This window comes from Plodia interpunctella, chromosome 3, assembly GCF_027563975.2.
Source record: "Plodia interpunctella isolate USDA-ARS_2022_Savannah chromosome 3, ilPloInte3.2, whole genome shotgun sequence".
Taxonomy (NCBI): Eukaryota; Metazoa; Arthropoda; class Insecta; order Lepidoptera; family Pyralidae; genus Plodia; species Plodia interpunctella.
Window position 1 is genome coordinate 1963185 of NC_071296.1, and position 18163 is coordinate 1981347.

Here is an 18163-nt window from a genome sequence, read left to right on the forward strand (position 1 = left end):
GTAGATAAAGAAATAAAATAAAGTCAGTTAAGAAACCAGTCAAACACGCAGCACGCAGCTAAAAGTCACCTTGAATAAAATCTACTATACCATGTCAATTACTGAAGAAGTTCAAAAGAAAAATATAAATTCAAATCGTAGACGAATCTTTGTAGATAGTCTACGCCACTGCTACGCAAATCGTAGCAAACTGGTAGCGGCTTACAAATCTCGTAGCATTCAGAGTATTCCTTTCCCTAAATATCTTACTTTGTTAGTAGTATGTTAGTTTTTTGTGTATTTCAATCCCAATTCGTTTTAGGTCAAATGTTAAATCTATGTAGGTATCTAGTTTAATTGACGAAAAGATTGACAGCGCTGCGGTGGTGGTGCGAACGCGGACTACGAAACCTATATATTATTTTATAATGAATAAAATTATATTTAATGTAATTTTACCAGCTCCGTCGTATTCACCTTAAAAAAATGATACCATGCTAACAAAATTCAAAATTAAAGCTCCAACCAATACTTCTCAGTTATGAATAGGTGCAAAATTATAAAGAGTTCGTTTCAAATTTTCAAAATTATTGACATTGTTAATTACTCATCAATGTAAATATACCCAGCAACAGCGCACCGCGTACTGCGTCCCGGCGGTTGCACCTCCCAATAATTCCCACTATCATGGCATCAATCATAGTCTCCATTCAAATACCAACATTTATTTGCTGCCACACAAGCCTACTAGCCTCAAATAGGGCACGGCGCAGCTCTTACGTCGACGGCAACGTGATTTTGTCGACCATCTCGTCTGTCCAGTTTCGTGAGAGCTCCGGCTAAAACCGGAGGCTTGTACACTCACGTAAGGGTAGCAACAGCGCAAAGGGGAGTGGGAGCTCAATGGACTTTGGTTTTACTTACACTGGCATACGGGATTTCAGTGTGCCGCGACCCTTCGGGGGGTTAGGTTGCGGGGATGGCTTCCCGGAGAGATGGTTATTACCGCGCGTGACGTGACGAGGTGCAGCTGCATTCTGCAGTTAAGGAGACGTGATAGAATAACCCATGTCAAGATCCAGGCACCACGCGCCTCTGCTCGCTACCATTATGGTCTTCGCCTTACTCTCTTTAATCTTGATGGGAATGCTTCTATCTAAGCCGATACCAGTGAGTTTATTTTTTATTTGCGTTCGAACAATGAAACATTTTAAATTGATAGTGGTTGCAAAACTTCAAATTTCCAAATGGGCTTTGAAAACAACAAATTTCATACAAAGTGATGGTGATATTAATAATGTAAAGGGAAGTAACATATTACTTATCAAAGTGATGTGTTTCCACCTCGTACGATATCCGAGTAAAGATATAGAGAGCTATATTAGGGGGGGGTCAGTAAAATTTCTGAAAATATTGCTATCGCTCCTTCTTGGCTTCGGGTAAAACCATAATAAATAAGACTATGTTAGTTCTAAACGTTTCGTCTGAATGGCATGAAATTTTTGTGATAACTCAACTAAAACAATAAAAATAAAACAAGATTTAACTAAAACTGTGCCATTTAAAAGCATATTTTCTGTCAAATCTTTAAAACAAAATTTCTGATAAAAATGACTTATAGTAAGTTAATTAATCCAAAGTATACTTTGTTAGGTATGTATATAGTTACTTACTTACCTACTCAAATTTTCATACTGTATTTTTTTTTCATTTGACATAAAGTTATTTTTATTTGTACGCGAAAATTTGTCACATTTCTTAGTTGTCCCCGATTTACAAATGAAGAGTATTCTTAAATTAAATTCTATGTTTACGACAACATTTCGTATTCCGGAACGTGGCGAAGCGATCGATTGGAGTGAAAACATGCGCCGTCGGTTTTCCCGCCAAAATTAGTATAGGTACCTACACAAATAAAATTACGTATAGATTTTTTTATACATAGTTCAGTCATAGGTATAAGAAAATCATAGAAAAATATTTTTTTATTAATATTTATTCTTTAGTACTGCAACGCAACGAACTAAATAAATCACATTTAGAAAAAATATTGTTTTTAACTGTGTAGTTCATTGTAATTTTCAATTGTGACTTGAATTTTAGTTGGTACCTATTCAATACCTACTTACTAGGTACATACTTAAATAATACCACTTACTACTCATTGTACATACCACGTCACCCAGTTGTCAATGTTCTACTTGAAAATGTAGAATCTGACTGACATTAAATATTCTTCAATGAATAAGTTTCATCTCTAAAAGTGTGAAAAAAATGGTTCCACAGAAACATAATTATTCTACTTACCTAGCGAAATAGTAGGTACTTGCTACCTATTTTCCCGGAACGCACGGTCATAGTTCATTGCATTGCATGTGTATTGATTTGTTATTTATATCCGGGGACTGCTGGTACTTGCAATGTTGGCCAAGTCTTTATTCAAATGAGTCTAGTTGGCAGTTGGCGGGCGAGAAGAAAGGCGAGCAGTAAACATATTTTATGAGTCTTACCACTTGGACTACTCAACTAAACGTATTTAGTAACTCTCTCTTTTATCCCCGCGGTGTTCTCGGTTACATTCGGAGCTGTGACGCCCGAAGCCAGGATTCGCGCATAGAATCAACCATTAAATTTTATAGATTTGGCTTTGCTTTTACAGCCGGTCCCCTGCCTGACGTCATCTTTCTTTAGGGATGGTAGTGTTACCTTCACGACATCCACGGGAGGTTTTGTAGTGGTCCTATTCTAGGGCGGGACCACAAGCCAAATATTATTCTGAAACTAATGAAATATTTGGCGTACCAAAACCAATCGACCCTCTAATCGACCGATCGCACAGTGCCCATGTAGGTAAAACAGAATAAGGCCGGTCGGCGCCACCGTGTGTGAATAGCCAAACATTTTAGCCGATTCGTAGATGATTACTAAGCTATTTATTATTAATCACGAGTATTTGTCCACCAATTTAAGCACAGATTAGTCATTCACATAATAATGTAAAAGGCAGTGCACTCGACCAGAGTAAATAATCACTTCGTTTTACACTCGACCAATAAGAACAATGGTGCGCAGCCTCGTTACCCAGCCGCCTGTTGCACGCACAATCAGTTAGGTATCGAGAATGTGAACGAAAGCTGTTCACAAATTTTAAGGCAGTTAGCTAATAGGTACTTAACTATTTTAGTTAGTTGCCGTAACACCTAAACCTTGTAAGCTTAATCAAATAAATGCTGGCTAGGCTACACACGCATGTATATATACATCGCCCAACTCGGACAGCTATGCCGATGCGAATATATGAACATTGCGTAATTTTCATGAGTGCTTTTATTTACCGCAATGAAAAACCAGCAATATAAGTAGGCCGAATCCGCCAAGTTTAGCAAAATAGTTTGACGCCGACAAACATTATAAAAAGTTTCTCCTTAAATAGGTAGATACTATAGATAAAATACCTGTAAATACCTGTAATTTCGTTGACTAAAGTACTTATATCTACCAGTATAGTTCTCAAAACGGTTGAAAGAGATTTCTCTTTGAAGGTTCGGCCCGTGAAGCCGTGACGTGAAGCGTCTCGTGTGTATGCTGTTTGATTGCATGTGCTCTACAAACACGACGTGTATGCGGATTCATATCCGAAGCAAACACAACGACGTCGGCGCCTGCTTAGTTTCAAAGAAAATGAGAAATATGGGGTTTCACATTCGTGGTTAGCTAGTTATACCTAAGTATGGTAGGTATTCTGGACGCGACAAAAATGACTTGACACTATTACAAAGGAATCGAAAATATACTTACCGATAGTAGAATATACAACCTAACAGATAGTTTGGTAGTTTACCTGTATACTTAAGTATTTATTGCTTACGTATATGTACTGAAGTATTATATAATCTGTGGTATAAGTAAACCATAGATCAAAAAAAAAAAAGAAAAAAAAAAACATTTTCACATATCTACCTAACTAATAATAATCATGTTTATTGCACTTGCTAGAATAACAGGGTATTCAAGTAGGTCTGTGGAAAATTAAATTAGATGCAGTTGGGTCGGGGGACTTGGGACTTTCGCGAAACTTGGAAGACTAAAAATTATTTCGACGTCTTATTCGAGGTATAGGTACCCATAGATAAAAGAAATGGTTAAGTATATACCTGTAGTCACCTAAACTTACCTATTAAGAGAGCGATAGAAAGATAAACATACTTAGTTAACTTTGTATTTATGTACCTACTCAGTGCGTGTCGGAGGTCCCATGCGGGGACGGCAAGTCATGTCCTGCCCCCTGGCAATGTTGCGACACGGGATGCTGCGCCCCGGGCAGCGCGCCCCCGCGCCTCCTTCACGAACACAAGGAGCACCCGTGGTATGCCCAATGGTCAGTATTTTATGCTTCCTTAATTATCGCAAAATTTATGTGTCTACTGTATTCAGTAGACACATAAATTTGAACGCCATACGACCTCGGTGGCGCAGTGGTAAAGTGCTATTGCCTCTGAACCGAGAGGTCCCGGGATCGATCCCCGGTCGGGTCATGATGGAAAATGATCTTTTTCTGATCTAATTGGCCCGGGTCTTGGATGTTTATCTATATTATGTATTTGTTATAAAATATAGTATTGTTGAGTTAGTATCCCATAACACAAGTCTCGAACTAACTTTAGAGCTAGCTCAATCTGTGTGATTTGTCTTAGTATATTTATTATATTTATGTTATACTCTACGTAGCTCTGGCAGTGACCACGACAAGGATCTTGGCCTCCGAAACGAGAGAGAACCATAGGACTTTTGTTCTGTACCATTGTTCGGTAATTTATAGCTTCCGATTTACACAGACAAGGCTTTAAAAACAACGGTAATTATATTTGAGTTGTAAATAAGTAAATTACTAAAATAAATAAATAATATTATTGCAGGCTATCTGCACACTATCGGCGAAGTCGGACAGTTTAAAACACCAGTTCATTGCGTAGCTTTATGAGAGCTTTTATATTTACTCCAAGGAAAATCCAGTAATGTACTTCGAAACCGCAAAGTTTGGCGAACTTTTTGCCGACAGTGTATTGTAGTTATATCAAGCATGAACCATTTTATACCCACATAACTTTCTCTCGATATACTTCTGTGTTTGTACCGGTTATGTGGAATGGTCCAATTTTAGGGCAAGAAAAGCGCCCTAATCAGGGACGACCAAAAGCTAGATATTGACGACCTCGGTGGCGCAGTGGTAAAGTGCTTGCCTCTGAACCGAGAGGTCCCGGGTTCGATCTCCGGTCGGGTCATGATGAAAAATGATCTTTTTCTGATTGGGCCGGGTCTTGGATGTTTATCTATATATGTATTTGTTATAAAATATAGTATCGTTGAGTTAGTATCCCATAACACAAATCTCGAACTTACGTTGGGGCTAGCTCAATTTGTGTGATTTGTCCTAATATATTTATATACTAAATCATAGACTCCCTTGTCTCCAGGCCGGTTCTATTTCTGCTGGGCACTCTCGGCGGTATTGCCATCTGCTGCATCTACTGCCTCCTCTGCAAGCGCCAATCCCCGAACAGCGTCTACATGTGTTCATTCTCGTGCTGCGTGCGCCGGCCCACCTCCAACCAGGACTCCGCCGGGTCCCTCTACCCGCCCCCTCGCTACTCCCGCTGCGGGTCCTTCCACCAGGCGCCTCCACCGTATTCTGAAGTGATATTCTTGATGTGTACTACTTTAGTTCAAAGTCTATTTAGTTTGGCCTATTTATTTTTATAGTATTTTTTGTTTTGGGAGATATAAACGAATGGATATTCAAAGATAGTGCTTTGTATACTTTTGCGTTTTTATATTATTATTTAACACGAACCTTTTTATTTATATTGCTGAATACTCCAGTCTGGCTGCGACCACGGCGACTACAAGGTCGTCGAAATGTCAGCAACATTAAATAAAAAAGGTTCGTGCTATAATTCCAGTTAATATATAATGTATATAGTTATGATATTCAAAGATTTTCCATTGACATAATCAACCTTTAAGTTTCAATTTCGCAATGTTCATGGAGACGGATTTGGGGTCATTTACCTTTGAATATTCAGTGTTTAAAGATACTTCTAGGCTATCATAGTTATGGTGATCGATGTTGCATGGTTGTGCTTAGTTATTGTTTTACATATATCTAAGACTAACATGATAGTAGGTTGACGGTAGGTACCGATGTTTATAACAACTAATTCCAAACGAAATAATAATAACTAAGTACTTAGTCATTAAATATTATTAATGGTTATCAACATTTTGAATTTAACGACTGCGGTGGCGGGCGTCACTCGTGTGCCGGTTGCCTGTGAGTTACGATTACGATGCAACGGAGACAGCTCATAACTAATTCAGTTTGGTTACAAAATCGTCGGCAGCGAGCCAAGATCCAAGGTTGCCTGCGAACCTTCAGATTATGTCGCTGCGTATAAAGTTCAAAGTAACCTAAAACGGAGGCTTCTTTACATTGTTGTTGATTATTTATTCTAGATAATATGATTTATCCCAATTCCTAAACTAATATTATAAATACAAAAGTAAGTTTGTTTATTTGTTACATCTACTGGACCGATTGTTATGAAATTTGGTACACGGGTATGAAATAACCTGGAATAACACATTCGCCCCAGAACGCAGCTAGTTCTAAATAACTTCAGCGCACCAAATTGATTATGGTGGTTTTACTCAAGTGCATCACAGTACACAAGAATAAAATGGCAGAGAGAGCCTACAGATTATTACAACATCATTGCTAATAAACTAGCGTTGGCGTTCACATACCGCAATCAGCGATACGATAAATCACAAAACTTTTTCTAGTGTGATAATAATAAACATGGACGTACAGTATGTACTTAGTCCATGGTAATAAGTATTTGTGTTTCTGTCTGTTGCAGGTCACATCTAAACCCAATCTTTATCCACTCGTCATCACGTGCGGGGCGGAGGGTGATGGTAAAGCCGGCAACTATCTCATGGTCCAATATTTTAGAAACTATGTAATTCACGCGCCAGGTCAGTACAACTAGGCAGAGAGACAATAAATACAAATGTGCTGCTTATTTCAATTAAAATTCTTCCAATAATCTAACTCAGTTTCCATTGGTGCAGTAAGGCTTAATGCGTAACAGTTACTGCCTGCAATCCTCCACATAAAGTGCATATAGTTTCTGAACTGAAACATAAATGTGGAGTTAATAGATTTTTATAACTATTTGATATTTTGTTGTAATTTATTATCCAAAAATATACAAATATCTAAACAGCCTCTTGGTATTTATTTATTCCATATGTTAACAAAAACCCAGTTAATCAGCTTAAAACGACTTAGGTACTTAATAAGGTACCTTTGCAGCGAAGACTTTAATTGAATTAGGTAACTATGTATAGTTTCCTTTTAGTTGTCTGTTGTCTGTTCACAAGTGTGCACAGTGGTTAAAATGTTGGATCCTGTAAAAAGGATTTTTAAAAGGCACGAAGGTGGCCTCCGATTGGCTAAATTAAACGTAACGACCGTTAGTATTTAAATTGAATCATTTTTATTTAAATGAAAATCATGTAAAAATTGTATAATCTTTGTTGATTACTAATGATAAAATCAACACGGCCGCGCTTCAATCAAGTATCATACATTTTCAGGTTCTCTCTCAGCGGCGAGTACTGCCGAGTCTCTCAACTCCAGTTACCTATGCAATGCGGCAAATGATGTGAGTGGATTACATGTCTAAGTATACCTACTTATAGTTAATATGGTTAATGCTATGTCCGCCCACAATATATCAATGGCGTAATTTATAAGATATTTCTAGCTCTTTTTAGCTTTATGATTCTTAATAATGATAGCAATAACCAAGTTTTACGGGCAATTACTGTCCTCGGGTTTCGTCCATTTACCTACTTGGCCGAGCGCTCGGTGCAGGCGTTTAGAGTAGGTATTATCGGCCAAGGGAAACCTTGTCCGTTTATTCAGTACGTGAGATAAGACATAGTGAGGGAGTATGGCTGGCTGTATTCTCCTTGGGTAGAAGGCTCATTGTGCTCTTTGTCCAGGCAAATACCATCGTCCCGCCTCCATACTCGTGCGCCAGCAACTACGATGACTGCGGCGGCGGCGGCTGCGGGCGCTCCTTGCTACGCTCGCTGTCCTCGTTGACGGAGCCCCGCGCCCCGCCCCCGCCCCGCGCCCGCACCACCCCTGACGTCTCCCCCGCGCTGCACCATACACAAAGGCGTGAGGCGACTGCCGCTTTCCGAGAGAACTTAATAACTTCACCTGTGCAAGCTTTGGTAAGTAAATACTATATAGTACGATGTTGGTAATAACTTTACTAAAAGATGTACGTAGCCCTCTTCCTCTACACGAACCATCTCCTACGTGTTCACCGAGGTTCTCAAGAAAAACTTCCAAGCTCATCTTTCTGCTTCCATCGTCAACTATTACATATTTTGTATAGTCAGAGTCTCGAACGTACAATGCAAAATAAACTTGTTCATTTTCTTTCCATTCCAGGACCCATCGTTCGACTTAGACTTGGATCTAATCGACTGTGAACTATACTGTGATGGCGGTTGCAAGCCACGACTCGGGGCCTCGCCACCGTCGCACCGCTCGCCCTCCAACCTGGACGAGGACGCCGCCACGCCTGGCTATGAATACGAAGCCTACGGACTGAGGCAACTGTTCTCGTCAGAGGGCGCCGGCGCGTGCGAGTCGCCGCCACAACCAACCAGCCCCACGCAATCCAGAGACTCGACTCTAAGGAGGCCGAGCGATGAGAACAGAAGACGAAGAGTAGAGCCCAAAAAGATTCCCAGATCGAGAAAGTCGAGCTTATACATGCCTTTATCAGTAGCGTATCCTGTAAGGACTTCACGGAAGTCTCCCGGGGCGCGGGCGTCGTCACGGTCAGCGCCGGCCACCCCCTGCAACCCCTTAGTCCCCAACTTCCTTAACTACGCCCCGAGGGTGTTGACCTCTCGTCACAGCTCGAGATCCTCAAGGTGCGAAGAGGAAAGCAATCCTCTGTTATCAGAAGTCGAGCATGCGAGACTCGACCACAAGTTCTAACATTAGTAAAGGCTATTGATGGTTTCCTTAATTTTTAAGCACACAATACAATAGACTAAGCCATGGCCATAAGCCATTGATGTAATAGTTTATAGAATGAATGTTTCGGCCTAACACGGCCTACTTGTTGCCTAAATGAAACCCCCACCCACCATCTTTAGCCTTTGAATGTCATATTCAATGTTGTGACTGTTTTGAAATAAGTGCTCATTATAACGTACGAGCGAACTCTGATCGTAGATAGATTAAATGTTATTAAATGTACTGCATTTAAATGTAAGGTATCGAGCTTGTTGGACCACTGTTCACTTGCCTTCTTTAAGAAATAAATAATCTCTAAATGCCGATACCGAGTTTTTCTCTCTCAGGTACTTCGCCACTATAGGTGAGTGTGGTGAGTATGAGACCTTTGATGTAAACATTTTTAGCGAGAAATGAAAAGTCATAAGAAAATTTACTGTTCAATGGAATTGGGATAAAATGGTTTACTTAAAATTAAAAAAAAAAACATTAAAGTAAACCATTTTATTCCAACAATTTTATTCAAAGATCCATACTATATTTATAATTGGGAAAGTCTGTCGGCCTGTCTGTTCCTCTTTCACTGCTAAACCGCTAGACTGATTTTGATAAAATTTGGTACGAATGTAGTTAAAGATCCACGTCCAAACATTGACTACTTTATTTTCAAATTAAATCCCCTAATAACAATAATAGGAGGTGAAAGTTTGCATGAAAGTTATGTCTGTTCCGCTTTTGCAGATAAATGAAGAACCTTTACTCAAAGTCTTTAGAAAATCGCTACAGAGAGTGACTTACATGACTATGCTTCACGGTATTATTTTGCTGAGCTTGCTTAGAATTATCTTTGCAGGCAACAAAAAAAAAAGCAAAATGATCGACATTGACAACTGACAGCGTCATCCATAGTTTTCCGTATTCCGCTAATGATTCCGCTTTTGTTCCGCTCGTATAGCTTTTCCGGCTGTGAGATTGTTTGTCGTGGTAAATTATATTTTTAAACACATTATTATCTAAGAGTAGCCAAGCTGTCGTCGAAAAACGACTTAGATATGAGTCTCCCAACAGATTTTGGACCCGATTCCGGCGGGAGAGTAAAGGTATGGTTTTCATTCTTAAAACTTTTTAATTTTGGTGATGTTTTTACTTGTTTATATTACTATTCATACTTTTTAGGGTTTAACGATAGTAAAGCCTATAGTTTACGGCAATGTAGCCAGATATTTTGGCAAGAAACGCGAAGAAGACGGGCACACGCATCAATGGACTGTTTATGTGAAACCGTATGCGAACGAGGATATGTCGGCTTATGTGAAGAAGGTGCATTTCAAATTGCACGAGAGTTATGCCAACCCCAACCGGATAATCACGAAACCGCCGTACGAGCTCACTGAGACTGGTTGGGGAGAATTTGAGATAGTCATCAAGATATACTTTCATGATCCAAACGAAAGGCCGGTAAGTTGTTATATTCTTAGGTTTTAGTAGAAGAAAGCTACTATACACTTGCCTGCAATAAATAGTACAGCAAGGATAAAACTACCTGGACATTACTCCTGCAGGATCCTTCCATTGTACTAAATTTCATCGAAGTTCCTTACATACTCAGATCGAATTTTCACATTTATAATGTTATTTATATATTATTAATTATAACAACTTCTTTTATGTTATTTACTCCTAACAGACTTTTTTTCTACAAAAAGTTTCTCATGTAAGAAACAAACAAAAATATCTAATATTAAAATTGTCACCGATAATAGTAATTCAGTTAAACACCTAGGTACTGTCCATTATTACTTTATTGTTGGTAGATATTGTATAGTATAATTGACTCTGAAGACTTGAAATTCTGATTGTTATATTATATTGCTGCTTGTAGCATGATAACTGTAATATGTGAGTATAAATTTAGTTTATTTTCTAAATAGTTCAAAATGTATGACATTTATAACAAAACCATTTTGACTTACTTAATTTACTTCAATATCAGTTTCAATTAAAATTTTAATTAATATCCATAATACCATAACATATATCAACTAAAAAGCCAAGTGTTATATTCCAGGTAACCCTATACCACATCCTGAAGCTGTTCCAGTCCCCGGTGTCCGAGGGCGCGCCCCCGACGGTGGGCCGCGCGCTCGTCAGCGAATCCTACGAGGAAATCGTTTTCCAGGAGCCCACGCAGCTGATGCAGCATCTGCTTAATAATGTGAAGCCAATCACAAATGGACAGTGGACACATGATACTGACTGTAAGTTTTCCTTTTATTTTCTATGTAAAATCATGTGATAGCTCATATCCAGATTATCTAAAGGTTATGAGACGATGTTTTGTGTTTTTTGTGTATAATAATAATTCATTATCGTTCTCCTCCCAATTTCTTAATTACATGATGTAATATTGGGGTTTGTCTTTTGTTTATAATAATATCAAATCACATACTATTCTTGCTAATATTATTTATGTGAAAATTGTCTTTCAAATGTGGAAGAGAATAGTCTCTTCCACGTTAAAATGGAGCTATGTGTTTGAGGTGGTTATTGGTATCTACCTTAGATCACATTTAGAGTCACTTAAATATGGTGCATTAAATCCATCAAAAATGTTGACCAACCTACTACTGATTGCATTTTCATTGATACTGTAATTTTTTTAATGAAACTAATAAATTAACAAAATGAACTTCAAATTCCAGTTGAAGATAAGAAAGAGAAGACTTTAGAAAAGATCATTGCAGCTCAAACCAAAGTGCGCAGTGAGATCACCGAGCTCAAGGAAAAACTACACCTCGCAAAGGAAACAATCACAAAGTTTAAAGAAGAAATCGCCAAGATCCAGAACAGTGACAAGTCCGGTTTGCCCGGGTTATAGAGATAGGACTTGTCGTGTGCCAACTGCGTTTGCCACCAGAAAAGTAGCAGTAGCCAATTAGACGGCTCGGATTAAACCAACCAGTATGGTACTAAATTAAGCTCATTGTAGATGCTTGGACAGTTTAGACGAAACCAGTTAGTGTGGTGTGATGCAATCGCTCAAATAGTAAGAGACTTTTTGCATTAAACAATATATATCGCAGAACTTTGAATATCAATAGAGAAGTGTCAAAGATATGTGTGATAGTTTGGTCCGAATGAAGAGGTTTTTCTGTTTTTTTGCCCAAGACTAGCAAGGCTTCTTTATTATTCATAATGCTGTGACTTACTTAGATTAGGACAATATAGACTCCATGCATGCTTATGAAAATTACTGTGACTTCTCCTTCTAATATATTTATTAGTCTGTTAGCTTAAAGCTTAAACTATAGCAGCAACAACTTTTGTATAATATATTTATTTCTCAATCTCATCAATACAGAGTGGTGTCAAACGCAAAACCTCCGTAAGACTACTTGGGTACATCAAACGAAGCAAGTTTTATTCTACGACTATTCGTGATTCGTAGTTCTTTTTTTCATATAAAAAAATACAATCTAATTTGCAATTCTACACATCTTAACTTTATGCAATAGCCAAGTAACACGAGACAGTACAGTAGTGGAATTGAACATAGAGTTAAGGTTTTATAGAAATGACTTTAAAACTAAAAAAAGGAGTATATTTGTATTATGTTTAGACAAAAGTCGTACAACAAAAGATGTTAGACTCTATATACCTTATGCGTCTTTGGAAGATTATGCGTTAGATACCAGTAACCCTGTATATGTACCAATCAATAGTACGAGTAGAGTAGTAGAATTGTGCTCAAACTCATTTGTTTATACCATTTTAAATTTAGATGTAAGGAAGATTTGATCTGTGCCTTGGGCTGTGAGGCGGTATATTAAGTCGTGTTCATATGGTGAAGTGGTGGTGGTCCAGTTGAGTCGCTTGTGATCGAATGGTCCCAGGTTCGAATCCTACTCGTACTACATTGTATACCAATCCGACTCATGTGTTATTGTTTTCATAGACCACCACTTGCTTCCGGTGAAGGAAAACATCGCGAGGAAACCTGCACACTGGCAGATTGTTAAGTTCACTAGTATATGTGTCTACTGCCACTAGACGGCGGTTAAATTCATGTCAGATGCCTTTAGGCAATTTGAGTAAAATCTGAATCCAGTGTTAGCTAAAACACTGGATAAGGGAAACATATGATGAGGCGATATCATAAGAGTTTCAAATTTTCAAAGAATATGAAACTTGCATAAAAGTTTATGATAAAATGTTGATGGAACTCCAAATCCAGACTGAATAATTGGTTTATAAGGCTATGTAACTTATATTCTTAGTGGTTGAAATTGGCATTATATAAAGCCTTCTTAAATGTGAATATCATACACGAAATTAGAGACGAGCGCCTTCATAGGACGAAAGTTTCGTTCAACACGTGCAGTTCTAGGAAGTGACTGACATAAGAATTATTAGTTATTGTAAGTAGTTGTGTATGTATATTCTCGTTCATGTTTTTGTCGAGGGTTGCGATCCACTATACTTTAGATCGCTTCACTGATTTATGAAGTAAGTTTATATTATACCAACATGTACCTATTTAAGTTATTAAAGAATTTTTTACTTCATAACTTTTGTTTATTATTCCCGTTCAAACTAAAAGAGAGATTAGGCTACAATGTTGTAATGTAAATTGTATTTTACTAGCTTTTTTTATTTAACTTTATATGTATACAACTATATGTTTGGATGCAACTCCGTTTTTTAACAGACATCTTCAAACGATTGAGCTAAAATTTTGTATGCACGTTTAGTTTGGATAACAATGTATTATTATTATGATACGAGTTGTCTGCCCCGGTTTGGTTCGGGTAAACCGTCCTCAGAAATCACACTATTTGTTTAAAAAACCGCTTGCGTAGTTTTAACTATCTAAGCCGATGCAGCGGGAAGCGATTTTGTTTTATAATATGTAGTGATTTTGGTGCATGACGGTGCAGTCACGATTGGCTCCCAATGAGGGAACTCCTCAACTCTATACTATTAACTACGGAATTATTATTTTTTGCCAAGTCTTGAATGCAATTAAATTTTAAATTTTTGCAAAAACTGATCTTATAAGAATAACAGTTTTTAATGTGTTTTTCATTAGTATTAGCACTATCATTATTATCAATATCACGATATACTTTATATACCTATTAAAAGCTAAAACCGACACGCAAACGTATAATTAACTAAGTGCAAACGCAAATAGACAACAATGAATAATTTCAAAGAAGCAATATGTTGATACATATAACTTAAGCTTTTGATGAAATTTGGCAACAAAGACCCCGTTCAAACATAGGTTACATTTCATATATTTTTTCATATAGCTAATGTGCTAAACTTTCATAAAGAATCACAGTATCTATTGATGAAAACCCCAAAAAATCCGTGCAGTGCGAGCAGTTTTTGAGTTTATCACGAACAGACAGTCTTTGTGGACTTTGTTTTATAATGTTGTGTTAAATGAAAACGTTCCTCTCTCCCTATACATCTTGGACTCCGTAAAACAACAACAAAAAAAAATTTAACATTAACAGAAAGTAAGAACAAAATTAACAAAGGAATAACGAGAAATAATGTTTTTTTGTTCAAGGTTTGTTTACCTTTTGTCTCAGTCCAAGATGAATAGGGTATAGGTACACAACACTAGTATAAAACAAAGTCGCTTCGCTCAGATCTATAAAACTACGCAATCGGAAGCGATGGTGGTGTAATGGTTAAGACGCCCGCCTGTGGATTGAAAGGTCCCAGGTTCGAATCCTACTCGTACCACATGAGTTTGTATACCAATCTGACTCATGTATAGTAGTTTTCATCGTCCACCACTTGCTTCCAGTGAAGGAAAACGTCGTGAGGAAACCTGCGCACTGGTTGGTTATTAACTTGTGTGTGAAATGGAGAAGGCAATGGCAAACCACTCCATTAATAATGCCAAGAAAGTTGTGTGTGTTTCACTCCACGTAATAACCACGACCCTCAGCCATGAGGAATACGACTATGAAGCATCGGATTTTGATGGTGGTTTTTTAAAATAGATATTCTAATTCAAGAGGAAGGATTAGGTGTACAATTTAACGTTGGGCCGCTAGTTATAACAATATTATCCAGTCACACGTTCGTGGTATCATACGGTACAGTTGTGTGTGTAGAGCAATCAACTCAATGGTCGTTATTACCTTATTTTTAGCCACATTTCAATAACCGTCGACTATTATCGATCGTCAACTACTGTCACTCGTCAACGGACGTCGCCTATAGTCGCCGTCTGGCGTGGAGTGGCCAAGAATGAAATGCCTCATCTTTTATGCCAGCTCCACACGCGAATGCGTGAACTTTGAGTAGGTAGTAATGAAAAAGCAGTAATGTATAGGTAACAAATCCGCCAAAGTTTGGCAAACTGCTCGACGTCAATGCGGAGCCGGCATTATTATATATATATATATATATATATATATATATATATATATATATATATATATATATATATATATATATATGTTTCCTTTCTTCGGATGGCTTTCATCATCACACGATTAGGTGTTACAGTTTGAATTGGAGCACAAAAAGGGTATTTTTTACGCGTGGGCGACAAAAGCTAGTCATGCAATAAATGTGATGAAAATATGAAATGTATGTGGACGTGTATGGTTATTAGTCTGTCACTTCTGAAGGTTTCGTCTATTTCTGTGTCCTATCCCTATCTCTATGTATAAACCTATCTCTGTTTTTTAGTTTATTCATTACATTACAAACAAAAATACAATTCTTTTTTCTTTATAATATTAGGGTGGATATAGATCACTGTAAATAAATGCCAATATATTGTATATAACGTAATAACGCAAATATTTGATATATTCGGATGGCGCGCGACGCAATATCTCAATGATGATAACCTGTTAAAAAATTGAATTCAACTAGCGTGAAGTTAGCTTAATAACATCATTAGTACAAAAGCGATACATATTGTAAGTGCATACATAATTAAACATCCAATTTGTTTAAAAATACTTAAAACCAAAACTCTAAAGTTTATATCACTATAGTCACGTGTTATACTTAGTTATTGATTTGTAATAATCTTCATAGTACATATGCAAATCATACACACTATTTTCATTAGGTACAGCATGACCACGTGCCGTGATATAATAAAATTATTACTACACTAGCTGTAGCCAGATGCACCTAGTAGCCTAGTATTGACCAAGGCTCATTAACTATATCTATTCCAAATTTCATCAATATCGGCCCAGCAGCGGCTTATCCGTGAAAGTATGACAGACTTTCGCATTTATAATATTTGTACGGATACAATAAAACTGGTAGAAATACTTGAAATAGTTTTTGAAAACAAACCCTGAAATAATTGCACTTTTTTTTCGAACTAATCGCTGAGACTGACTCGCGTCTCGTAGTCGTAGACAAGCTACGAGGTGCTACGATGCGTAGCCACGGGTCGACCATGGCTACGATTCGTAGCACTTCATAGTATCTCTAGGATCCTCTCTACAAATAGACAAACCTTATAATTTAATTAATTTTGCGTCTCGGTTTATTGTACAGTTTAGTGCACATCAAGTCACCCTGCATGAAACTCTATGGCGCGGTAATAACGACGAGTGTGCAATGAATTTGGGTAGGTTAATGCGCTGTTGACTGTACATATATTTGAGGAAAAACCATGGTTTATTTCTATGATTTGTAAGTTAGAGTTTCACAGCTCCAAGAGATCACAAACTTAGGCCTGTTTCACCACTTTCTCATAAAATGTCATGTAATCTGACAGATAAACTAACAGCTAGATAAATATGCCTGTTGTGATTGGCCAGTTAGCCCTATCCAACACTTGTGAAACTCAATTTTTAACGCTATCTGTTTCAAATGTTACATTTAGGCTTTCTGATATCTTGATCAGCAAGCGGCGAAACAAGGCCTCCAGTATTCCAACCACATAATACTCCCTCGGTTTCTTCTATACTGAACCCTAAAAATCTTCGAGATTTATGCCTTCATTCATTTTGGTAACTAAACGTACCTAACCAGTTTTAGAGAAGATTTTTTTCCACTTTCGTAGCTCAAATTGCTTAAATTTTTGTAACCAGAGAAATAATTGTTATCATAGAAACAAAAAAGTAGTAAACGTATTTGATATTCAGGAATTCCAAACATCGCCGGTAGATGTAGGTCGAACAAGCCTCATGCAGGTATCGACAGATCGCGTGACAGACAGACGGACGGGCAGATTGGCTTCGGCCATTTAACACCTAGCTTCCGTGCTGTTCCATTCTGTGTTGGTTTTGAATGGAAATTGGAAAATACCACACATCAAGATGATCAGTCATTGTAAACTAGCCATTATCACCGCGGCATAAAGCATTCTAGCATGTATTTCATTATTTTTCGTCCAATAAATATGAATTTTAATGTGTCTGCAGTTGAATAACCGCTGTTAACAATAAAAGTTTGTTTTTAATAGTTTCTATTCCTAGAAATTCTAAATAGATCCTTTCTTTCCATTTCACAAAGCACTACGATTTTCTACTTTCCCGATTTGATAGGAATAGTAGTTTTCCACGAAATTTGCTAAATAGTACTAAATCCTAAATGCTGGACGCGCGCGGAGCCCTTTCTAAATCTATGCTAAATCAATACATACAATAAAACAGTAGAAAAAAAATACTGTACATTGAATAAATTTACATAAAAATAAAATTAGGCGATAAAGTCACAGCAACAGAGGAAGACTTTGAGAAAAAAATCTGTCTATATCTGTATGTCTGTCTGTTTGTTCTAATCTTCGGAACTACTGGACGGATTTGAATGAAACTTTTTTCTTATATAAATATTAAGCCTGGACAACATATAGGGTATAAATTATTTTGAAAACTGGAACACCTGATGGAGAACAACAGCTGAACTATAGGAAATATTGAAATGACGCCTTAACAAAAGTTATTCAGCCTGATGAGCATTTTCTGTTGAGATATAAAAATCGAAGATCTGGAAAACCTGAAGAAGGGTCATAACAGTTCAGCTAAACTATAGAATGTATACTTTTTCAGTCTGATTAGCATCTTCTGT

At 37.5% G+C, this 18163-nt stretch overlaps 2 protein-coding genes across 3 annotated transcripts; both read left to right on the plus strand.

Annotated features, from left to right (window-relative positions):
- Window positions 1–911: 911 nt before the first annotated feature.
- Window positions 912–9415, plus strand: LOC128683793 (uncharacterized protein). Of its 2 annotated transcripts, none has more exons than XM_053769749.2 (7): window positions 912–1149; window positions 4218–4357; window positions 5454–5673; window positions 6900–7017; window positions 7642–7709; window positions 8053–8289; window positions 8513–9415. In XM_053769749.2, exons 1-7 carry the CDS (start codon window positions 1048–1050, stop codon window positions 9068–9070), a joined length of 1443 nt encoding a protein of 480 aa, XP_053625724.1. In that variant the 5' UTR covers window positions 912–1047; the 3' UTR covers window positions 9071–9415. The 2 variants fall into 2 exon arrangements, with proteins under 2 accessions (XP_053625724.1, XP_053625725.1); XM_053769750.2 differs by having other exon boundaries at window positions 952–1149; window positions 5454–5663.
- A 595-nt stretch (window positions 9416–10010) lies between these two features.
- Window positions 10011–13656, plus strand: Gas41. Its single transcript, XM_053769656.2, has 4 exons — window positions 10011–10191; window positions 10268–10549; window positions 11160–11349; window positions 11794–13656. Exons 1-4 carry the CDS (start codon window positions 10144–10146, stop codon window positions 11967–11969), a joined length of 696 nt encoding a protein of 231 aa, XP_053625631.1. The 5' UTR covers window positions 10011–10143; the 3' UTR covers window positions 11970–13656.
- Window positions 13657–18163: the final 4507 nt, after the last annotated feature.